This window comes from Cottoperca gobio, chromosome 8 (assembly GCF_900634415.1).
Source record: "Cottoperca gobio chromosome 8, fCotGob3.1, whole genome shotgun sequence".
In the NCBI taxonomy this organism is placed as follows: domain Eukaryota; kingdom Metazoa; phylum Chordata; class Actinopteri; order Perciformes; family Bovichtidae; genus Cottoperca; species Cottoperca gobio.
The window spans coordinates 15,111,220-15,137,239 of NC_041362.1; the positions used below are offsets into that span (position 1 = coordinate 15,111,220).

General features: G+C 40.0%; 2 protein-coding genes across 2 annotated transcripts in view; one reads left to right on the forward strand and one right to left on the reverse strand.

The window, feature by feature from the left end:
• Nucleotides 1–2: 2 nt before the first annotated feature.
• Nucleotides 3–7,356, forward strand: desi1a (desumoylating isopeptidase 1a). The gene is made up of 6 exons (XM_029437312.1): nt 3–232; nt 559–580; nt 1,485–1,554; nt 3,235–3,344; nt 3,548–3,670; nt 4,770–7,356. Exons 1-6 carry the CDS (start codon nt 142–144, stop codon nt 4,858–4,860), a joined length of 507 nt encoding a protein of 168 aa, XP_029293172.1. The 5' UTR covers nt 3–141; the 3' UTR covers nt 4,861–7,356.
• Nucleotides 7,357–9,464: 2,108 nt separating this feature from the next.
• The window catches only part of LOC115011815 (uncharacterized), a 196,711-nt gene continuing 180,155 nt past the window's right edge, over nt 9,465–26,020 (reverse strand). The window contains exon 7 of the mRNA XM_029437046.1: nt 9,465–9,511. Coding sequence (XP_029292906.1) covers nt 9,465–9,511 — 47 coding nt within the window. The remainder of the gene's footprint in view (nt 9,512–26,020) is intronic.

The window sequence follows — 26,020 nt, forward strand, 5'->3', positions numbered from 1 at the left end:
TCGATAAAGGGTTTTATTTTGAAAGCAGTGGAGTCGGAAGTGTTCCATGTAAGAGAACGTCCCAGTCAGCTGTGCAGTTAAATGTCCGTCGCTTAGCCGGCCAACAGAAACATAAAAAACAATTGTTTTGGGTTTAACATTATGGAAAGGAATGTTACGCGATACAATGTACAACTATATATTTATGATCTATCGAGAGGAATGGCCCGCAGCCTCAGTCCCATCATGTTAGGTAAGTATAGATAAAGAATCCGATGCAGCCTGGCCTTGGGGACAAATAAGGGATAATGACACTTTTATTAACACTCGCTTTTATGCAGTTGTTACTGTGTAGTGTAGTGATCTTTGATTAAGTTATCGATATCGAGTTATTATTTTTTTATACATTTATTTTGAAAATATATTGTGAAGCGTGACTGATTCATGTTCCTACAGCCTAATGAATGGTTCAGGTCGTTATTGGTGGTTGACATCAAACTGCCACAGTTGTAAATTACAGCTCCACAGAAGATCATCTGCTTGCTCCTTTTTCTCACTACTTTTCCATTTTTGTTACAGGAAAGCAACTGGATGGTATATGGTATGAACCTTCTTCTGTTATTTTGACAGCTGGCTTGCTAGGGACCTACAAGTCAGACCTCTTGAGTTACATCGCTTGTCAAATAATGTTTGGATCCATCAGGTGTAGGCCAGTGACCCATTTATGATCCCAGAACAGATATTACCTAATATAACATATAGGCTATGCTAAAATAAAACAGTTACTTTTTTGTTATTTAGTTATTTGTCTAATTCTGTCCTCATGTTAAGGCTGCAAATAACGATTATTGTCATTATCGATTAATTCCTCGATTAATCGTTTGGTATATAAAATGTCAAAATAGTAAAAAATGTCCAAGGTGATGTCTTTTATTGTCTTGTTTGGTCAGTGCAAAACCTAAAGATATTCACTTTAATATGAAATAAAACTCTTAATCTCCATATTTGAGAGGCTGAAAACAGCATTATATTTGCCATTTTTGCATGAAAAATCACAACATTTGCATAACAATGAACCAATAAATAATGATTACGTTTATTATTCTGTCGATTGACTAATGTATCAATCAATTAATTGTTGCAGCTTTACCTCCTTTTGATATTCAGTGATGTTTTTATTTTATTTTGGTTTGAATTTTGCATAAAGCAATCTCATACAATTTGGGAAATCATAAAGTGAAGCATAATTAGACAACATAGGGCTTTGTAATAATAAGAAAAAACATAATTAGGGAGTTGTAGGATAGTGGCTATAACACAAAATAACACATCACAAATGAATCAATCATGGATTTATCCAAGGCTGGGTTTCTGTCATTACTGTGAAATAATTGGCTAACTGGTTTGTGGCTTGCTAAAGAGGCACTAAATTACAATTTTAAATAATCCAGGTAATGTTGTTCTGACCTGTATTTAGCTGTGTTAATTTTGTGCTTTTCTTCCAGGCACACAGCTATAGTGACATATGGTGAGGAGTTCTTCTTTGGAGGGGAGGGGATCTCCAGCTGTTCGCCGGTAAGTCTGCAACAAGAGGACTGACTTCTTTCACAAGTCTCATCGAGCTCAAGCCTCATTTATACAACAATTTATTTCTAATAAAAATGTTGAAAATTGATATATTTTTTGTTATGGCTGTTGACAGTATTTTCAGATTAATGGAGTGGTAACAAAAAGATATCAGAAATCCCCTCTGTAAGAACCTTTGAGTCTAATATGTCAACAAAATGAAACAAGAATTTCTAACTCTGGCCAATGTTCGGATTTTTGTTCTGGAAATGTATGCAAATGAGCACATATTTAATAAAATAATTATTTCAGAAAACTTATACAAAACATAATGATACAAATAAATAATTGTCTTAATGTAACAAGTTAACTTAGTACACGGTTCGATCCCTAGCCCCTGCAGTCAGCATGTCGAATTGTCCTTGGGCAAGATACTGGCTGATGTCCTCTGGCTGATGTCCTCTGGCTGATGTCCTCTGGCTGATGTCCTCTGACTCTGTCTGACTCTGTCTGACTCTGTATGAATGTGTGTGAAAGGTTGAATGCTGATGTGTTGTAAGGCGCTTTGAGTGATCATACATTTTTTTTGGAAAAAGCACTATATAAAAGCAGTCCATTTACCATTTAAATGGACTGCTTATAAGTTAAAACGTTTACCCTGTTCTCCTGGGGATAATAGATAAGTCATTTCCTAACCAGTGTAGTTGTTTTTAATAAAAGCCAGCCGTGTATTAAGGCACATTTGGTGAATGAGTGAGTGAGTATTTCTGGCTGCACGTCAGCATAAGTGGGATTGACTCAAAGTAAACTACAGCGCCCACGTTGATTGTTACAAAGGATTGTGTCACTCAGTGTGACAGAGTGGCTAATGTTTGGCTTCTTAGACAATACTTGTTAGTAGAATAAATGCATGGTTGGTTTTGTTCTTTTTACTAAAATATAAAATATAAAACTATATAAATAACTTAAACATAAACATAGATAAGAGCTAAAAAATATAGAATATTGCCAGCCTCATCCTTTACCAATCACTATTAAAGGCAACAGGCAGGAAAAAAAAGACTGAAACTGGAACATTTGCCTTTGAACTCCAAATTAATTTCTTTCTTCATGATTGTGCAAAATGGCAGCTCTAGAAAGACGCTCTGTAACTCAGAGGTCAGACTGATGAAACCTGTTGTTTGAGATAGCTCAACATTCTTTCTGCCGTCAAACATGATTCCAACTGTGCTGCACGTATCTTCCCTTGATGTAATCTCCATTTTAACCATCATCTACGTATACCAGAGACACACCCCAAACACAATGGGCCTAGAGTATCTGTTCTTTTCACTGTTGGTCCAATGAAACATCTGAGTATCTTCCATGGACGGATTATGTGATAATCGACCCCTGGGCACAGACATGCAAGAGGCCTCACACCCCTCTTGGTGGTGGTCATTTTGAGTCTCTTGGTAATCGTTTTACGTCTCTTTGTGGTCATTTTAAATCTTTGTGGTTGTTTTGTGTCTCTTTGTAGTCTTTTCTAATCTCTTTGTAGTTTTTTTGCGCCTCTTTGTGGTCATTTTGCATATCTTTAGAGTTATTGTGCATCTCCCTTGGGCCTGTGCCTCATCGGCCCATTCAATAATCTATCCATGCTCTTTTTCACAGCTCTCATATGATGTTTGTCTGCTGTGTGTTTGTCAGGGTGGGACAATGCTGGGTCCTCCAGACACAGTGGTAGAGCTGGGCGAGACTGAAGTGTCTGAGGAGATCTTCATGGAGTACCTCTCTTCCCTGGGAGAAAGCACATACAGGTCGAGTAACTGCTATCCATCTCTTCCTCATGCCAAAATAAATAATGACACGTACAGTAGTAAGGGATTCTTAATAAATTCTCAAAGTTTAATTGCTGTAATGTGTGGCTAAATTCACAAGTCTAATCATGCTTGTGACTGACTAGTCACAATGCGTTGAAGCTGTTTTCTGATTAATCTTCTTCCATTCTTTCTTGGTTCAGAGGTGACAGGTATCGTCTGTTTGAGCACAACTGCAACACCTTCACCAACGAGGTGGCTCAGTTCCTGACGGGCAACTCCATCCCGTCCTACATCACCGACCTTCCATCGGAAGTCCTCTCCACGTGAGTGCAAATCTCAGTCTGTCAGCTGCTCATGCCTTAAGTCAAGTCTGTGGTGTTTTCAAGTTGTGTAATGTTGGCTTAACACTTAAAAGTAACGGCTAAAATGGTCATTGTGCTTCTCTACCTTCACGTACGCTGAGCTTTCACAAAATCATGAAACATATGGATTATTATAACATGTGATCAGTGTTGGGGAAGCTACTTTGAAAGCATAGCTTTGCAAAGCTACTAATCACTTCATGCTGGAAGAAGTTGAACTACAGCAAAACTACCCGAGGGAGAAATGTAGTTTGGTTAACTATAGCTATTTGGAGAAAAAAAAGTTCAAACTACTTTTTAAAAAGGTTATCAAAATTGACAATTAGCATGTGATTCAAAAATATCACAAAATATAATGCAAAAAAAGTCACATGCCAGCGTAAAATGTCACTCAAATGAGCTTATTTCATAGGTCATATACTTTATGTATAAACCAAAAAAAAGACATCTGTACCATCTGATTTGTACAATCTAAGGTCTCTGTTACGCATATCCGTATGGCAGAAACGTATGCCGGCGCATACGAAATATCGGCAATACGTTGATATAAATTAAGGGTAAATTGTGATCGTTTGAAGGACGCAGACGATACGCCGAACACGCCAGACATACGGTGCACATATATATAGTGCACATTTCATGCAAAGGTCCAAACAAAATCACAAAATAAACAATTAATAGCAATAGTGAGAGAAAAAACAAACAGTTTGATCACAATACAACAACACGTTAACAATGATACCCGTGAATCCAAAAATATAATACAGTATGTCTTTAATTTCTAAGTGTGTTGTTCTAAGATCCAAGTGGAGGGAGTTCCACAGTTTAGGGCCACAAAGCAGCCTCACCAGATTTCTTGTGGGACAAAGGCAGTACAAGATCTAAAACTTCTTGTTGGGACATCAAATAAAAGGAAGTCACTGATATATGAAGGTGCTAGATCATGTAAGGCTTTGTAGTTAAGTGAAACAACTTTAAAATCACAAAGATGCAGGTAGCCAGTGCAGTGAGGCGAGCAGAGGTGATATTAAATGATCAAATCTCCCCCTTCCATCTCTAGACCGTTCGGCCAGATCCTGCGGCCCATTCTGGACTCTATCCACATCGCCCCTCCAGGAGGTAACGTCATCAACGGGGGAAGAAACGCGTAACCTGAGAGATCAGCGGAGTTACACAGTGCCCACAAGGTCACCTTCATTGTAGTCAGACAGTCAAACTAATTGTCTTTCTTTCTTCTTTCTTTCTGTAAATAAGTTACACACTAGCATTGAAGCTAATGGCCATTTCGGAAGCCAATACTGATAACTGACAGGTGTTTTCTGAAAAAAGAAAATCACAATTTACATATAATTTCCTGCTTTAATCCTACAGGAGTTGGTTCATGAATACTACTAGTGTGAGGGTGAATCTGGCATCACATTCAATGTACTTAAAAAACACGGATGGAATTTAAGGTTTACCAGCACAGCCGGATATCAAACAGTTGCTTTCCAACACTAACAGCTGACTTTGATGAATGTTGCCTTCTTATATATAAATCTGTGGAAAGTCAGATGTCCAATTAAGCTTTTTCACAAGTGAAATTTAACTAACACATGTATTTAGATTTGGGGCACTACAACGTAATTCAGCATTTACATTTTGCAAGAATTTATACTTTTACTCCATAACCTAGTCATATTGCCCTTTTTACTCCATTACATTTATTTGATGTCTGTAATTAAACCACATACACCATTAAAATACCTCTTGCCCATAAGTGCATCCAACTTATTTAGAACTTTAACTTTTGTACAACAAAAAGGTACAAAATGCTCCTTTACTTTTATTTAAGTTGGAACTTGTAGTTTCTTTTCTTTCCATTTAGGTGTTGCAATGTTTATTTAATAAAGATTTTATTATTTCAGTTTAGTTATTTAACAAGGAATCTAGTTGTTTTTCACTACTGACATTATGATCAACACTTCCGATATACAGTATACCCACATGGTTTCTGCAGTGAAAATCATCTGCTGCTGACTACAATGGAATTAATGAGTGTATACTTTTACAGAAATATATTTGATATATTAAATTAAATGGACAAAGATTGATGGAAAATAAGAGGAAGAGTGTCTTTTAATGTCAATCATAATTTAATTTTGCACTTTTATGATTGTTTTCTTTTTGTTATTTGGTAGCCTGTAGTTAAATGTCCACCAATGATCCTTTTATATCTGTCATATTTGTCTTTACTGTTTCTGTTGACTTAATTTGACATCATTCCATTTGTTACATCATTTGTGAAACAGCAGGTGATTGATGCCTAACTCACACTGAGCTTACAAGACTAGAGGTGATATAAAAATGTGTTGAGTGTATGTCTCTATAGCAGGATTGGGACCAGTTAATTATTAATATTAATTATGTTTAGACTTTGTACAGTACATGAAAGTAATCTCAGGAGCTGATTACAAAAGTGTAACTTTTCCAGACAATTCTGATTTAAACTTAAAAAAAAGGAAAAAAAAAGTTGTCTTGGTCAGAAATAACCAAGAATGTATTTAAATCTCTTCTCCGATATGATTGAACTGCACCACAGTCCTGTTATATGACATAAGTTGTGCCTCTTGGCCTGTGTTACCAGCTCCACAGTGGAGGTGCTATTATACAGTTGTTTTGTTGCCATGTGTATTCTAAACGACTCTCTATCCACAGAATTTTTTTATTGATAGTAGAGGTAATGCACGGCAATGTCCTGTACTGTCAACTTAAAAACAACCTGCTCGAGTCCTTTAACAGCCACCAGCGTGTGTTGGATATACAATACACCTCTGTGCCTTCATTTCCCTCTGCTTGGCTACAGTCACACTGTTAGGAGTTGGCATGGTTATCGTATAGCACAGATGGTAACTCACTATGCAGTCTCTGCAAGTCAGTTTACCGTGTGAACGTCCAGAAATCTTAAAATCGTACACAAATGTGGTTAAAGGGGTCAGAAGTAGTAATGGACCCTGAACTAAATTCCGTAGGACACGTAATCAGTTGAAAACACTCACAGCCTATTATTTCAGTGCATTATACACGGCACTTTACCTGATTAAGACACATGAACCATATTGAACCTCATGAGCCTACACAGAACAAAAGGATCAAATAAGCACAGAAAAACAAGGACTCTCAAAGAATGACCAAAACGAAACCAGCATTAACTTTCATTGCGTTCTCCTGCAATAAACAATCACACACATGTTACCTTCCAAGCAGTCACCATCACCTGATCATTTCTCTCGTGCACCTGGAAATAAATATGGGACGTGCAAGAATTTCAGAACTTTATTTTCAAAACCTGGTATTTGTAAATATTTGGCCACTTTTAGGTTAATGCCCCTTTAAGAGGCTAGAAGGCTCAGGTGAATCTGGCTTCTGTTGTTGTTGCCTTCTGCTAACCAACTAAGTGACATAGCCAGAACAGTGAAATGTTTTACTGCACAAACTACTCTTTGTTGCTCTGATATGTGTTGTTGCTGCCTGTGATGTAAAATTGCAACAGATAGTGATGGATATTATTCTCTATTTAAGTAATCTAACTATAGTAGATATGTTTATTGTTTGTGTAATTGTTTTCTTTTGTAAATCTACCTACATATAAAGCCATTGACTGCACATTTGAGAATCTCTGGTGTTATTTTTGACCATTTCTATAAGCTTCTGGCTATTTTCAAAGCAACTCTGTGCACATGTAGACTTTTTCTCCCACAGATTGCACATATGATAGAAATAACTAATTGAGGACAATTATAATAAAAACATAAAAATTGTAATTTGCTCAAACACACATTTATGGGATTTAATCTTAAAGACAATACACATTGAAGCTTTGAGAAGCAAGTGAGAAAACTAAATTCTCGTGCTCCATTTTCTAAATTTGATGTACATTGTTTTCTCTCCTGTGTTTATGACTAGAACAAAAAAGGTTTTGCCAGGATAATCCTTCCCCAAGTTCCCTACAAAAAAGCCAACTGTGAAAACAGGTGAACATTTCTTTTTACAGGGTCAGGAAGGACTGGAGTCGATCCTAGCTGACATTGTGTGAGAGGCGGCGTTTCATCCTGGACAGGTCGCCAGTCAATAACAGAGCTGACACATAGAGACAGACATCCAATCACACTCCATTTCATACCTTTGGGCAATTTAGAGTTAATAAATACTAACCTGCATGTCTTTGGGACTTAGGCGGGAAGCTGGAGAAAACCCATGCTAACACAGGGAGAACATGTAAACTCCACACAGAAAAGCCCAAGCAGGCCAGCGGGTTCGAACACACTGAGGCAACAATGCTAATCACTGCATCACCTAATCACATTCATGGGGTCAAAAATATCCATGTTCCGAGGGCCAAAAAAGACATGAATAGACATTCTAGTATACTTCATATACATAGTTTTGCACAAACGTCCAATCAATAGGTCACACATTGACGCTTATTTAATTAAAATAACAAAAAGGGCACTCGTAGAGCCCAGACCTCTGCCAAGGCTGTTTCCATAAATGGAAAACCATGTCGGTATCTGCCCTGTTATTCAGGTCAGCTCCAAAATTTAATGGGTTCTTTAAATCGGCCCAGTAGTTTTTCCGTAATCCGAATGACAAACAAACCAACAAACCAACAAACCAAACCCAAAACATAACCTCCTCGGCTGCCATGGGTTTACAAGACATATGAGCCATCAAAAGGCATATAGTGTGTCAAATATTCATAGCTATCACACACTGTATGCCAACAACAAAAGCACAAGTCTTCTTATTGTGATCACCCCCTCTAGATGGTATATCCTCTTTTTCAATGTCTGGTTATCTCAAAGAACTAACATTGTGACCTGCAGTTCTTCAAGTATCCACAAAGAGACAGTGTTGCTCTTTCTCTAGCTCGAAATGCATCTTCAGGACAGACATGGATTCTGATGAAAAGGTTGCAGTTTCAAAACCACCCAGGACTAACCATGGCATTTCAACCAAATACTTAATCTATATTATCTGTATCCCTGTATTCATGAATTGCTTTCAAAACCCCAAAGAGGAAGTCACGTAACCTGCTAATTGCTCAATATGAGCACTAACCTGCAATAAATGACGGAGCAATTGTGAGAGTGTGTGTTTTGACGGAAGTGAATGCTCAGCAAAACTGGGTCCTCTCTGGGGAAAGCAAAAGGTAGATAAGAAAAGGAAACATAAAATAAAAATGGAAAGTAATACTTTTATCTGGTTTTGATATTGGTAAAAAACTAAACTAATTATTGAGTGATGAAGCTGAATGGGTAACCAGCATCACTTAACTTTAAAACAAACTTCTTCTTATGTGGACAAGTAGAAAGCAACACAGAGCATTTTACATATGGTACGAGTTCACAACAATAATTAAAAGGTCATCATTGTTCAGACATTTAACGTTCATCACACAAATACAAATACCAGATCTCGTCTATATCATATTGTCAACTGAACTCTGTGGTATCAATCATGATGGCAGAGAGAAGGTGGGCACCTTCTTCAAATGACAACCCAACTGTTGTGCAGACAGATGTGAACCAGACTTGGTCCATGACTTGGTCCATGGCCTTTAGAACAGCACCCCTCCTAAGGGAGAGTGGATAATAAATGCAGACAGACCTAGCCTGTCCTTGCTCCCTGCGGCTGAGTCGCTGAATCAGCTCGGTTAGTTGCACAATTATGAGAGTCCATGCCACGTTTGACAAACGTTAACCTTCTCTTCCGACTACAAGGGTACCGTCAGGCTGGCCAAACTTGTTAGCACGGCAGTACCTTGGTGACAAAACACGGTGACAAAACACAGTGAGTCACACCGACCCTCCTGCTGGGGGGACAAATCCTCGACACATAGGGGTGACTTGCCTTCTCCTCCTACATATATAGGCTAGTACATTTGATCCGTTTGAATATTAAAGGCTAGTGCCATACCATTTAGCTCATTTGTCCTCAAATCTGTCTGTTAGATAAAATAAATGAAAGTGAGACAGTTTATTAGTAGGCTACCACATTATATGTGATATCTAGCTTTGCTAGACTTTGCTAATAGCGTACTAGCATAACTTAATTCATATTAAACTATTAAAGAAGAAGTTGAGAATTAGGTAAGCGCATTATATTATCATATTATCATCTGATAAAGTGAGAACTGAGAACTTGTTAGCTAAGAGTTGCCAAGCATTTCAATACTTCTTCATTACTCTCCTTTTAGCTCTGTATTTGGTCTCCACCAACAAATGTTCCAAAAGTTCACCAGCTAGCTCTGTCCGCTGTTTGGTGCCTTGTGGTTTTTAAAGAGCTTATTTGTTGAAAATGCTAGCAGTTAACTGCTAACTGTCTCACAGGTAGGATAATGTTTACCATGTTCAACGTCTTAGTTTGGTGCGTTAGCATGCTAACGTTTGTTAAACAGCTCTAAACACAAAGGACAGTTGAACTAAAACATTAGAAACATTTAATTGAACGATTATGGCACTAGATGAAAAGTGATCACCAAACATTTCCTCCAGAAGGAAACATATGAAAATGATCAGATTTCATATGAAACTGTTAAATAGTTGTTCAGACACTTTGCAATGTTGCATCAATCCCTCCAGTAGATGTTGAAATTGTAATCCATCCAACTCTAGGCCAAGTTGAAATGTCCGTCTGGACCGAAGAGGTGGACCGACCTACAGACAACATTGCCAAAGATAGAGTTATACCTCTTGCATAGATATATTAATTAAATAAGTTTTATATATCTTATAATGTGAAAGAGAAAAATAGTAAACAGCTTCAGTGACAGTTCTGATTTGTGTCTCTCGATATGCTACACGACAGTGTCCTCAAAGTGTGTGTATGTGTGTGTTGATGTTTGTGTCTGTGGGCGTGAAAGAAGGTGAGAGACAGAGAAAAGATGGATATTTTTGACAGGTAAGTGTTCAAAAGCTGCATTTTGTGAGCTCTCCTGAAGGTTTTGCCAGGAGAACTTCATCCCCACGGCTTAATGTTTCATTTAGCACTGATATGCATAATTAAGGGATTCATGTACCATTTTTGAAGGTTACCCTGCGACTTCAAGCAAAGGAATAATTAATGTTTGCACACTGCACAGTAGCAGAGTGTCAGGTTCTTAGTGTTGGGTAACAGAAAATTTACAATTTGTCCCATGCTTCCTGCATCTGGTGTTCTGCAGGAAGACATCCCTTAATCTCATTTACAAATCTGCACGCTTGAAAAACACTATGCACTGTGAAAGCTCCTAAATGGCACAGCTTTGATTCTCATATGTCTTTTGATGCCCAAATTCAAGCAACAGACCAGTCTCAAGCAGCTAAACCAGAGTAAAATATCCAACACTGAACCAGATTTTCTGTGCCCACTTTTAGCCGAGGCAGTAGAATAAACTTCGCTGATGCTATAATAATCTGTTAAAATATGTATTGCTTGCAATCACAGGTACTTGTGTTGTCATAGCAGTTGTCTCCACATTTAATTAAGTTAAGTCTCATAGGATAAATGTTGTAAAAGCCACATCAGTAAGTGTGATGATTATTTTTGTCCAGTCATGCCTGCTGACATGGTTTCATCTTTGCTGTCGGTGTCGGTTTGAATGACTGTCAATTTGTCACAGCAGCCTCTTTTAACATGTACGGGGGAAAAAGAGGATATCCTCTTTTGAACCCGTTACCTCTCTAGCCTCCATCTCCCTCCCCCTCCTCCTCCTCCTCCTCCTCCTCCTCCTCCTCCTCCTCCTCCTCCTTCTACCTCAGCTCATCTGTCGTTTGTTCATTCTTTGTATCTTTGTCCTCACTCTACCTCTTTTTTGCAGCACACATTACCAAACATGCATACCTTCTCTTTCTCTTTTAATTTCTCACCTGTTTCACCTCCTCTCTCTGCTCATCTTTTCTCCTCTCACACTCCTATATCCTTCCTTTTCATCCCCCCTTTCTCAAAATCCCTAATTACCCAGGGAGTTTTTGCTTGGCTGCACCTCTTTCGCTTTCCAGGCCTCCTCTCATTTCTCTCCTCGCCTCCTCTTAAGACTTTCCTGACCTTGTTCCTTAACCCCTATCATTTTCCATCATCCATTTTGCTTTCTAGTTGTAATGGGCTTAGACTTTGCAGCTATTACAAAGTACTCCATGGAGGGTTTTTTTAAGGTAACTTTAATAAACACACTCATGCGAAGTAAAAGCGTAAAAACAACTAGAGTTTCTGCACGTCAAGTTCTCTGTTGTGTCGCACGTTGCAAACACGAGTTATGTATGAGTTGCTTCTTCATTTGACTTAAATGAAAAAAACATAGCCAGACACTGGTTTGCAAAGGCCAGCAAGATAACAAGGGTGTGACATCTTTGCTTCTTCACTGTCCCCGCTTTGATACTATATATCTATCTGTACCTTCAGACCACCTCTATCTTATTTCTTATTTTCCCCTCCAACTTGTCAGCGTCTTCACAGGCAGCCAGCTGAGGACGGCCAACCAGCTGGACAGGTCACTGTTTCGGAATCACTTCGTTCAACAAGCAGCTTTGCGGTCCTTGTCTGTGTCAAGCCAAGGCCAGAATAACTGTCGTGCTCTTGCATAAATACATAGATGCATAAATATATATAGAGAGACATGTGAACTGTCCTCGAGACCTTCTGCCGCATCAGTCACCATGCACAGCCCTTTCCTGCAATGCCCTTGGGTTGTCCCATCTGGACAATGTGTGTGTGCCGGTGAGTTCATGTGTATCTGTCTGCATGTGTGTAAGTGTGTGAAAGTGACAACTTATCTGTGCCTGTGTGACCATGCTATTTAAAACTTTAAGTGGCCTCAACTTTTGATGATCGCAAGACCACTTAAAGCATGGGTCTTCAACAGGGGGTCCATGACGGCCAAATTATTGTTAAAAAGTGTTATGAAAGTTTTTTTTGTGTCTACATGTCTAAAAATACACATTACAGAAACATGAATCCAACATATTATTAGCAAAGATAAATTGGTCAATTTGTAAAAAAAACAACCAATTTAATTTACGCAGCATTGATGATAGTTTAACCGTTACCTATGAATCATTGTACAATCACGTGAGCTAGCTAACCTATGCTAAATCACTGTGCGGCACCTATCCATAACGGCTAACTAGTTAGCTATGGCTACATATTGTTATTTTAATAGCTTAGTATTGTGTGCTCCATAAACAGATATGTTTAAACATGTCATTTTAGGACACTGTCAGTGGTTGGCCGTGCATTTCACACCTAGGCCTTCAGTGATGTCCTACACAGTCCTACCTGAATTATTCCACCTCTTAATACCATCATTATGACGCCATGGCTCTAGAAACTATACATTTAGACAGAAACGCAGTATAACCGGGCGTTGCATCACCTTAACATAGTCAAGTACAACAGAGTTATATTAATATTTCAGCATTTATAATCAATAAATCCGCATTTCCCTATTTTTGTTCACCCTTTCGTTGTGGCGCTCCGTTTCCCTGCGCACTTGTTCGTTGAGCTGTAGATCCACTCGGGTGTCCCAAAGGTTTTCAAAAGCACCGTGGCTTGTAAGTGCCCAGCCATGCTTTGGTGTCTCGTTGCTGCCTTGGTTAGACAACTCAAGTTTCCAAATCCTGTGTGGCTCCAAACACTAAATCGATCAGTTGTAAATAGCAGGCATTCCCAGCAGTACAATGTGCAGTGCCTCTCGGAGGCTGTGAGCCGGGGGTACCGCTCGTAGTTAGTGATTTGAAAGTGGCGGACAAACCCTGTGATAGTCTCGCTAGCATCGGGGTTGGCTGTTCTCTTCTCACGATGTCGAGCTTTTCTTGAAAAGTTTGTCCTGAAAATGGTGTTGTAATTATAACTGCGACCAAATCGATCTCTTCTCCTTCTTCAGCCATTGTGGGTTGAAAAAAAACAGCTTGTAGAAATCTAAATTAGCTCGTTCAAGTTCAGTTTGCTAGCTCTGCATAGTTCTGCCTCTCAATAGTGCGTATCCAATCAAAAGACGTGGACGTGCTGACGTTATCGTATGCCTGCTAGCTGGCCCCGGTGTCCCCAACTTGAAATCTGATTGATTAACGCCACAGTTTTGTCTCCGTTCACTTTAAGCGACAAGCGCCCGCACTGTTGATTCTGAAGGCCTCAGGGCAGATTTCTTGGACCCTGGCAACACATTATGGCTGAAATATGATTGGATAAAAGCTCTAACATAAAGGCCAGACCTCCAAATCTCGATCTGAGGCTGGAAGCAGCGCAACCAAGAGGAACGCTATGAAATGAAGACAATAGACTATGGAGAATAATTTAATACATATTTGTGGAAAAAATATATCAAAATTAAATTTATAATCTGATGATGTTTAGGCCAGCAGAGAAGGCCTTGCTGGCCTTGCTGGCCCACCACTGGACACTCTACATGTGATTTTAGGCCCAGTTTAATATGCAAATCAATGTTATACATATGTAGTATGGGGTCCTTTCTAAAAAAACATTGTAGACCCCTGACTTATTATATCTTTGAAAATTATATAAATTAAAATACACTTTTTTGCTTTATTGCAGAGAGTTAGGGCCTTTACACACTGGGGGTGTGAAGAATATTTGTATTCTTCAAAAAACTATATTGACGTGAAAACAAATCACACAGGAAAAAAGTCCCTGTTGTGTAAAGGCCTCTAAATGAGAACATTAATACCAATCTAAGTCACAAGTTGTATAGATCTCCTCATCTAACTGTTGGTGAGAAAGTGAATGACGTTATTTCCCGAAATGTTAAACAAATCCTTTAACTGTTAAAGTGCAGAACTATTTGACTCCCCCCACTGGCAATAACCATATAGGAGAAACCATAGTGACGGAGCAGCAGAGTATTGCTGAAGCTAAGTTTCTCGAGTGGTTGCTTCAGATAAAAAATAAACTTTGTATACAGAGTCAAATTTGCAGAGCACTTCTGAGGCAGGGAGATGCAGGCATACAGTAAGTGCACCAGCGCGGGAAAGTCGCCACAGACACCAGACACCACAACTCCGGTATACAGACAACATTCCCTGGCGGCGAAGGGCTTAATTAGCATTGAGTGAACTTGTTTAGCAAGGGCTTGAATGTAACAGACATTCATTTCACAAAGTCACACACTCCAGCTTTAACAGTTTTCTACAAATTGTCATACACACCAAAAGCACAAGTCATTAATCAGTCCTTTATTTTGAAAATATCCTATGTAGGTCAAACGATCCAAAAGCATTGTAACCATGTAACCCTGTACAGGAAATTGCCTTACCTATCTCACTCACACACACACACACACACACACACACACACACACACACACACACACACACACACACACACACACACACACACACACAAAATGTACGGTCGGTATCCACAATAGAGCCAGTGTTACAGTTGAATCATTGCTGAAAACCCATTTTGTCCCTCATTAGGAGAAGTGTGTAGTCGCAGAGATGTGGTGTCTACAGGGACCTGATATGGTGCCTGCAGATCTGTAAGGCGGAGAGGGGGGGATGGAGGACAGAGAGGGAAAGGGATGGAGGGGAGAAAAGAAGGTTAAGAAAGAGAGAAAAGAACAGGAGGTAAGAGAGGGTAACACTAATTACCTGATAGCTGAAGGTTAAATGGTCCTTGCACACATTGGCTGTTGCAATAATGAAACCTGCTATTGTATTGATCACATCTTTTCACACACTGGGACATTTTTTAAAAGGAACTCCTAGACGTCATAACGAGACATTTCAGTCATGTTGACATAGTAGAGATTTAGACTGTGATATAGCTTACTAAAATTAGAACAAGCCTGGAAGCTTTAAATTCCTCAGTATAGCAATAGAGCTGGCTTGTAATTTTGCATTACTCACATTTTCCACTTGATGGCACCAGCTCAGAACACATCCTACAGAAGTAATATGCAGCCGTTATGACGGTAATTGTGTTTGTCCAGAAGGTCCAAGGATTAAAAAAGAAAAAAATGTTGTTTGGGTTTTCTTAATATGAAGCCCACTGTAAGCCATTACAGTCTTGCATAAGAGACCAGCCACCAACACAGGTCTGTTTATCATAATGCTGAAAACCCAAAATGCCCTTAGGTCAATGAAGTGTATGACAGTGAGGATTGAACATTCTTACAGGTTTTAGTGTCACACATACATTCAGTAAATCCTTATTACACTATGATTTGGAACTTTTGTTTGTCAAATTTGAGAGGAAAACTGCACAAGCTGACTCATCGACAGCACGCAGACCATGTGCTCACTAATGTGGAGGCTGTGAGAGGAATCTGTTTGCGCTCATGAAACCTGTAACTAGGAGGTGTCACTACAGATTCTAGACCATGTGAACAGATGTGGCACTGGAGCGTCCACTTTAATGCATCAGATGTGAAGTGCACACTGGAGTGTTAGCAGTGAAGATGCTTTATTTGTTGGGAGTAGAGGCACACCGGAGGTAGTAAAGTGAAAATAGTCCAGTGAAAATAGATGTAACTGAGGAGAATGCTGTCGCTGGCTAATCACATTTGTATAAATAGTTATCGTATTTTCCGCACTATAAGGCGCACTTAAAAGCCTTTAATTTTCTCAAAAAGCGACAGTGCGCCTTATAATCTGGAGCGCTTTATATATGGATTAATTCTGGTTGTGGTTACTGATCACAAAGCGATTTTGTGTGGTACACGGCACTCTGTCAAAATGTTTTAGTACGACTTTGGTAAACTACAAAGCCACACCGCTTACAGCATTACGGCTACCGTAGTCCGCGTTGCGGAGTAATACATACTGTGCTTCACCATAATATTACAGTGTGTGTGTATAAGGACCCCAAAATGGCACCTGTCAAGAGACACGCTTACGACGCGGACTTCAAACTCAAGGCTATCAGTCACGCAGTAGAACATGGGAATAGAGCAGCTGCGAGAGAATTCAACATTAATGAATCAATGGTACGGAAGTGGAGGAAGCAAGAAGATGACCTGCGCCAAGTAAAGAAGACCATTTCGCGGTATCAGAGTGTTTTTTTTACGTGTTACAACTGAACAAGGTTGGGAGTTATTGTGAATACGCTCAATAACGTTTGAACAATGTTGAGAGTTATTGTGAACACGTTTAATAAAGTTTGACTGACTGACTTATCTGACTGTTTTGTTTCGCTTAATGCGCCTTATAGTCCGGTGCGCTTTATATATGAAAAAAGATCGAAAATAGACCATTCATTGACAGTGCGCCTTATAATCCAGTGCGCTCTATAGTGCAGAAAATACGGTACACCAAGTTCATTATTTGTACAGTTGACACCTGTACATTTTAATGCAATCTTCCAGAGTCACAAATTTGATGACTTTAGACTCGACTTGGGCTTCAACGCCAATGACTAGACTAATAAGACTAATGTTATTTAAAAAGTGTGCCACAAATCAATCAATCTCCTTTCCGTTCCTGAATCCACCAACGTTAACGCTATTCAATCCCAGCAGGTTAAAATTTAAGTCCACAGATACACTTTGTTCGAACCAATCTGACAAAATACAATCAAGTTGCAGAAAAGAACCATGAAGAACTAACGCTACATTACTGAGGGCCAGTTGGATTTTTATTTTATCAAAGATAGCTTCGTTCACCTACAAAAATTATGCATGTGGGCATAGATCCCACTTAATTTCCCATCACAACCATTCCTCTGCCACAGCACCAGTCACCCAAGGCGTCCCCCAAGGTTCAGTACTCGGCCCCCTCCTCTTCACAATCTACATCCTCCCCCTCGGTCAGATACTCCGCCACTTCAACCTGGACTTCCACTGCTATGCCGACGACACTCAGATCTACCTCAGCACCAAATCCCCCCATAACCCACCCCTCTCCCACATCGAATCATGTCTCACAGGAATAAAAAACTGGATGCAACACAACTTCCTCAAACTTAACAGCATCAAAACTGAACTCCTCCTCATCAGCTCCAAATCCACACTCAGCAAAACCTCTAATCTGACACTCACCATTGACGGCACCACTGTTTCCCCCTCCCCTCAGGCACGCATTCCTTGGCGTGATATTCGACCCCACCCTCTCCCTTGAGCCCCATATCCGCCATATTGTCAAAACTTCCTTTTTCCACCTCCGAAATATTGCAAAAATCAGACCATCTCTCACCCGCCCAGCAGCTGAAAGACTGATTCACACCTTCATTTCCTCCCCCCTTGACTACTGTAACTCCCTTCTATACGGCATCACCGCAAGCTCCATCAACAGACTCCAACTGGTCCAGAACTCCGCCACCCGACTCCTCACACACACCAAATCTTGGCACCACATCACCCCAGTCCTCAAAGAACTCCACTGGCTACCTGTCTCCCTCCGAATCAACTACAAACTCCTGGTCCTCACTTACAAAGCCCTCCACCACCTAGCCCCCTCCTATCTCACTGACCTCATCTCCTCCTACCAACCCCTCAGATCCACCTCAGCTGGTCTCCTTTCCACCCCCAAATCCAAGCTGCGCAGCTTTGGAGACAGAGCCTTCTCCAGGGCAGCACACAGGCTCTGGAACTCCCTCCCCCAAGACATCCGTGACTCTCAGTCCCTCTCCATATTTCATATTTCATATTATTATTATTATTATTATTATTATTATTATTATTATTATTATTATTATTATTATTATTATTATTATTATTATTATTATTTTTCCTTATCCTTTTCTCTCTCCCTTTCTTCTCTCGTCCTAACCCCTCCCCCCACTCCCCCTACTATTGTAAAGCGGCTTTGAGGTCTTGAAAAGCGCTATATAAATTAAATGTATTATTATTATTATTATTATGTTTTTTTCTAACTGAGGCTTGATGCGGATGGACTTTGGGAGCCACTGGTAGACAACCAAATCTGACAGGAAAGAGATACCAGAGAAAGAGTGGACAGATTCTGGGGCATTTTAGAGAAAGACGAGAGGACAAGCCATCTGGCAGTCCTCATGAAGGCAATTCTCTGCATCCCACAAATGTCTCCTCAGAGAAAACATTTAGAATGAGTATCCACAACCGCGCCCTCTATTCTCTTTTGTCCCGCGAGATCAACTATGGAAAGACTAGCTACCAACCTGCGCCAATTCAGAGAGCTGCCAAGTCTGCTTTCTGTAATTACAACAGTTTGTTGTCTGAGAGGCACCAGCATGAGCACACATACACATATTAGAAATAGCACACAATCTTTTTAGGTCCCTTTTTTTGTAGTAAAGTCTGTTTGTTCACCCACATTGGTAACAGCTATCAAAATACAGCGTGGTACCATTGTAATGACGTTGGTAGTGACAATATAACTATTTCAAGACCAGGTCACAGAATTTGAGAGGTCACAGGATACACAGTAACAGAATAAAAAAAGAGATGCATCACCTCTGTTGGCAAAAATAGAGCATGTTTAATTTCAGATCTTACTTCCACATCTGCCAGAAACAATACAGAGTCATTTTTACCGTGCACATATGCACTGCAACTTCAAAAAATAGCTTTGTATGACAGCAACTGTCCTTGTCATCATGGAAATAACAAGAAAAGCAGAATATAAAAACACTTCACACTGACTGTCATCTTTCTCTCATATCTGGCAGTTGTTGAGCCATTATTAACAGTTTTTCCAGAAGGAGTTTGAGCTGTCTCAGTAACAATAAATATTTCCATCAAACCAAACTGTCAACACTGTTGAACAATCAGAAACAAACCTCCAGTTTTATCAAACTTTCACAAATACTAGTGAAACTTTGTTACACTCACCAGTGACTTTCTGTGTGAGGTATTATTGGTGTCTATAGCTTCTTTTGCTACATCAAACATTTATGTCCTTTTTGATTTGGCATCTCCTCATCAACATGAGACAAAACGTCCTCTAATTACCTCCCCTGAGTTGATGCTGAGACATCACGGCTCTGACAGTTTCTTTGTTTGAGATTCACGGAGAGGAAACTTCAAATGCAATATGACCTGGAGGAACTCTAGGGGGTACGATATGGATGCCTACATTCATTGCATGAACCCTAAAGCTTCGGACATACTGTACGGACAGCTGCTGTCATGCAGACGTGCACGTAGTTCCATTCATACTACAATTGAGGGTCTGTGTTGGTCTACTGCAAAAGTTGTGGACCTCGCCGAGGTTCCAAGTGGGCCGAAGCGCTACTAGAAGGTGGATCTATAATACTGCAGATCACAAAACTGCACTGTGCACTACGTTATAAAATCGACGAAGATGATGTCATGGGAGTTTCCTGCGGTGTTGTTAATGCAAGTAGCTGAGAATCCCGCCTACACTGAGGGTTTGCTATCCACAGTGGAAAACAAAATAGAAAGAAGCACCTGGCCCCAAAAGTTAGTCGAGATGAGCAGAGGCGTACCACGCAGTGTAAACACGGCATTAGTGAACTTTATGAGTGCTGGAAGGCAGATTTTGAAAAAGCAAGATTATCTGTTTCCCTTTGTTTCCAGACTTTATGCTAAGCTAAGCTAAGCTAAGTGGCTACTTACTTACTTACTCATTATTCCCGTACATGCATTAGAGTGGTATTGATCTTCTTAACTAACTCTCAGCAAGAAAGCGAATCGACAAAATGTTGAACCATTCCTTTAACTGAGAAACAGGGTATCATTGTGATAAAGACACTATCATCAAGACCAGCTGAGAGAACTGTTATATTATCAGTGGACACACACACATACACACACACACACACACACACACACACACACACACACACACACAGGTTGAGTTGAGACCAAAGGTAATGACTTGCATGGGCAGGTGGCCAGTGGAGCGTTTTGGAGTCTGCCCATCAGAGAGACGAGGGCACGGCACGCAACAGGATCCTGACAGACATGGTTTCACCGTGTCAGCAGAGAATCAGTATGAAGTCAAGGTGAGATGCTGATAAAGTTGCTGATAACTTTAACATTAAACGTGCAGTATTTGACTGTCCTCGAAGTTGTGTTTTTCAACCTTTGAGAAATTATTCAAGGAGTTACTTTGGATGTCAAGCTGAAAAGGTTAAGACTCGGGAACAAAACCTGGAGTAATACCTCAAAGAGACAGAGGAGACAAATTATGACTGCGGGTGTCACACATGGTGACAATGACAGACAACTACTTTCACAAAGCAATGGGAAATAAGTAGATGAACATGAATAAAAAACAAGTTTAGAAAGGAAAGATGTATTCAGAGATTGGCAGATGTCACAAAGCAGTATCCCTAGATGACAAGAAACAGAAAAGGAAAAAGAGTAAAAAGAATAAACAGGGAGAGAAGTTGTTCTTTGCCTCGCTGTCGCAATAGTCTTTTGAGGGTTGAATTCCTTTAATACAAACAGAGGACAGTTTCCTCTCCAAAAGTATGGTTACATTGGGAAAGCTAGTGTCTTAACTGTTGCCAAAAATATTTTATTCCAGAACAAGCCACAATCCTCCTGCTGCAGTAAACCACACGATCATTTATCCATAGGATATCTTTTGAAAGAGTCTTAGTCTCAGTGTTCTAGCAATCATGAATGAGTGATGATCTCACAGACTTTCTGAGAGACAGAGAGAAAAAAAATCACATCTGATGTTTTGGGAGACATTTTTCTTCACTTATCAAAAATATGTTTCCTCACTCCCAAAGTTACAACACTTAAAAAAACAAAAAACTGAAAGCACAAAAATATTTTGTTATGCAACCAAAACATATTTTCTTGTGCCTCAATCTGCAAGAACAAAAGACAAGTTCTGGCCGGCGACCATCAATTTTAATGGCTGAAATGACAGCTGTGGCTTGCAGAGGTTATTAGCGATGGCTGGCATGCTATTTAAGATAACGTTAGCTCAATGAGTTAGTTGAATATTGTTTCCAGATTTCCTTTAGCCTATATGTTTCCAGATGACAGATGAGGTATGTCCATTGAGTTGTAGATATGCACATATTTTATTGTTATAAAAAGGCTTTTAAGACGAGGACTAACCGATCTTGAGTAAATTGGGCTGGGGTTGCTACATCCACACTAATGCGTTCTGCTAATTACGCACATTCCCTTACTGATTGGGTCTTATCAACACGACGTGTACTTCCTGGATTCATCACATTACCCTTTTCCAGAAGAAAACAAACATCAACCTTGACGACCAGTGGGAAATTCAACATGGACCTTCTTGTCAATGCAAGCAGTTAAATTCTCAATTGTATAACACAGTATTACTACTGCCTACATGCACAGAGGAAAGCTACAATTAGAGCGATTTCCAACAATTTCCATACCCAGTTACGTTATCAGCCCTGCTCCCTGTTTCTTCCGGCATGCGTATACCCATACCCAGTGCATGTGAATGGCCACATACGTGAACTTTCTTAAATTCGACAGAAAGCAAGACAGAGCAGCTCACGTTAGTCTACACTTTGCCATAGTAGTGCCCTGCATTGTATAGTTGACTTTACTGATGAGGTGAAACAAGTAGCCCTGAGCAACTAAGTGACAGCGCAGCGAGCAAAGGATATGGAGGCACACAGAAAAAGAAAAACAGAGAGCTGAGTCAAGAAAATAGGAGGAGGGGGACACAAACAGAATAAGATAGGGACACTCAAAGAAACAGACCTGAGGGAAGGGATACATACATACATAAATAAACACGGCCAGTATTGCACAGATTCAAATCGGTATACTCTTTTGTTAACTACTGTATCTCCATCTTTCTGCATTTATGCTATGCTTTATACACATTTCTGGGTGCGCTTTTCATTGTTGTAGACGTTCACATTTTGCTGCATCTCCTGTTACTATTCGTTACACCTTCATGAGGCCACCTCTTTCATATTTCATCCATTTCTGACTAACAGTGTTGAAATGTACACTTGCTGTCTTTTTTGTAACTTGCTGCTGCAATGTGGCATTTTCCCCCAACCGAGATCATGAAAGATTGATCTTATCACAGAGAGACAGAGGGGCGGGAAAGGAAAACAGAGAGAGAATTGGATAGCAGGGAGTATACAGGGCACTGAGCTGCAGTAGCTCTCACTTTGTATTCTGCTGTTGTCAAGTGTTGTTCTGTTAATTGGAGCCAAACTCAGCTCAACACAGCAGTCGGATCTTCTCAACCTGACCCCAAAACAACAAATACTCACCCATAACACACGGAGACAGAGGCACACAGCGATAGACATAGAGGACGGCAGAGAAGTTGAAAAACATAGAAATGCAATGAGAATCAGGTTAACATAATAGATAACACAAGTTAAATGCAGTCATAACTCTTGAGTGGGTAACTGAAATATGTGGATACATTTCATAGTAATTCATTGCCTCCGCTCCAATCCCTAGTACTGTAAAGCTCCCTGTTTTAGACAGCAGCACTAATTATGATCATCTAAAAATAACCATGTAATTTATTAGTTTCGAACATTGGAGTGCTAAAGTGTCAGAATATTCTGCAAGATTACAATCTTTAATCTCTAATCCTCCCCTACAAGAGGGGATGGGATTCATTTAGCCTCTAAAACAATGTTGATTATGTGCTCGAATGCCTCTGCATTATTGTTTCTCATTCAGCAATCACAAAGAAAGTTGCACTGACTCGATTTAATTGAGGCGAATGGGATCGAATTGTTTATCGTGGCACAGGAGGAGAGGCAGGCCAAGTAGCTGCAAAGCTGAATGTCGTAAATTAATTCAGCTGCTCCCAGATGTATTGCCGAGTGTGGCTGATTAAAAGGTGGGACCTGCATGGGGAATCAGAACAATGTAATCTGAATGTAAATCTAATCTGATGTAGCGTTAAATAAAATGGACCACTTGAAATGGAAAATGCGTGAAACGAATGTGGAAGCCATTAGAAATTATGGACAGAGGGACAACATTTTCCAAATTGGACACCTTATCTAAGGCTCCAGAATAACTTTTTCTCCACTGTCCCGGAGTTAGTGTGAACCGTCAAAAAATGTAAATGTAACCCTGACGTCGGGCCAGGTCAGATGTGCCTTCAGTTATTTTACTTTTCACTAGTGTTCTGTCATCTTACAGGAACGTTGGGATTCAGTATTCAGTATGTAGACATTATATACTGTATACACTGAATAACAACTTCAATCTTTTCAAAACGGTATTTATTTAATGCAAATGTTCTAACTTTGTGTTGAACCTGAGAGACACACTTATCAAGACAATGCACTTGATGATGTAACTTGGGTGAGTACAATGTCATGAAACAGGTGACTTAGCATTTGCCCCACCGGGCCTCACTCCTCGTCAGCTCGACACTTCTGGCTAAAAGAAACTAGCTGTCGAAGGCCAAAATGCCAAACTCGAAGCTTCGAAACGGTAGTCCACAAACCAATAGGGGACGTCACGGTGGTTACGTTCACTTTTTACATACGCTCTCTGAAACTGAATAGGGAAAAGGGGCTAGTATATCTACTGCAGGGCTGATGTGGGACTGTAGAATGGGGTGAGCTGGGAAGGTAATGGGAATGGTGTTACTGCAGGGTAGGAGGGAGTGGCTGGATGTGATCATGTGACTGCGACAGGTGGAAAGGTCTGAGGACATCTGGTGGTAGAGTGCTAAATGGAGGGACAGTAATATATTGTGTATGGTAATGGTTGACAGCAGCTGGAAAAAATAATGTTTACTCATCTTTTAGCCAATTTATTTTCACCTTGAGTCCAACTAGAATTAGGAGGCCTCAGCAAACTTCCAACATAGCTCAACCCAACAGTCAGCCTGAAAAGACGTCTTATCAGCAAGAGTAATCGAAGACATCTGTGGGTGTGCGGGGCCTTGAGTGTTTTTCCAATAATGTTAGTCTGAACTTGACATGTTATGGATTTGACGCGAGAAATAGAATCAAAACATCAGATCATTCTGTACATAGCCCGTTTGTTTTTTGATACCATGTACTATTTGTTCTGCCGATTGTTTAGATCTTTACTATAAAAGAGTCGCTTGACTGATTCGCTGCAGGATACAGGTTAGTTATTGTGTAGAGGGAACATAAAAGCTTCACATGAAGCAGATTAATGGTGGCAATTGAGTGGAAAAATTGCAGCTCCTGCAATGGTGAGAGACTGTAGTGATGCGGAGGAAGATAAGCTGAATGTGACACGGTGAGAGTAGTGATGGAGAGTGACAGGATTCAATCATCACTGAGTGATTGCTCACTAATGATTTGTACTGCATTTAGTAGCTCTGTGGATTAGACGAAAATGAGAGCATTAGGTGTTTGTTCACATTGATAAAAAGAGAATATAGGAAAACAAATAGTTTTCCCTTGAATGAGGACATTTAATCCTTCATATAAAACAGCAGGTTGGGATTCCTTGCGTTTGGTGTAGTTTTCTAAACATGTGTTCCATGTCCACTCAAGTGTGTCATTTAGTCTTTTTATATTTTTTCTTGCAGCGTAGTGACTCATCTATGATATAATTCTGAATTGTTCAAGCCATTTCAGCAGATGTGAGAGTCAAATTCAATTTGAGCTATATTTCAAATGTTTTCCATCTGTGTGAACATTACTTGTGAGGCTGTTGAAGCATCTGTAGTCAATCCAGGGAGCCATTACACTCACACTGAGCTCATTCTACTCATTTCTTATTATTTTACTTACTTTTAATGGAAAAGATTGTCTATCCAGGTAATTAAACAAATGCATTGGATGATGGATGGAAGATTTTAAGTATCAACCCAGTGCCTTTCAGGCTGTAAGATTTTCTTTCTTCCTGAGGAGACGGTTGATGGGCGAATTCAGTCGGATCTGAAAAAGGAACATTCTAAAAATAATGGCAACAATTTAGCAAAGATTTGCTCAAGAAACAACTCTTCAATGATTAATAAAAAACATCTTGTGATGGGATCACACCAGCCACAACGCTTAATCGGGCCAGGGCAATAAAGTGAGGGGGTGCACATTACCCCTTCCCCTCCCCTTTCTCAAGCCCTGACAATACCATGACAATGCAGTTTCTTTGTTTGCGAATGTTATTTTTAGGACACCAGGCTGCGCACGAGGAAAAGTCAGGTGATCACCAAAATCATTAGGATTCATCCTCTGGGGATTATAGATGTCTGTATTTCATATCCATCCAATAGTTGAGTTGAGAGTTTCAGTCCTGTGCCGACCAACAGAGCCACACCGCTATGGCTAAGAAAATCTGAGTCAGGAGGGTCAATTGGAACTCAGCCATTCATGTTTGCGACTGGAAGATTGCAGGCTCAATCCCCAGGCAGGCGTGATAACTGAATGAGCTGCGTCCATCCCTCTCCCAGCAATTAAGGCTATTGTTTACTTAAGCTA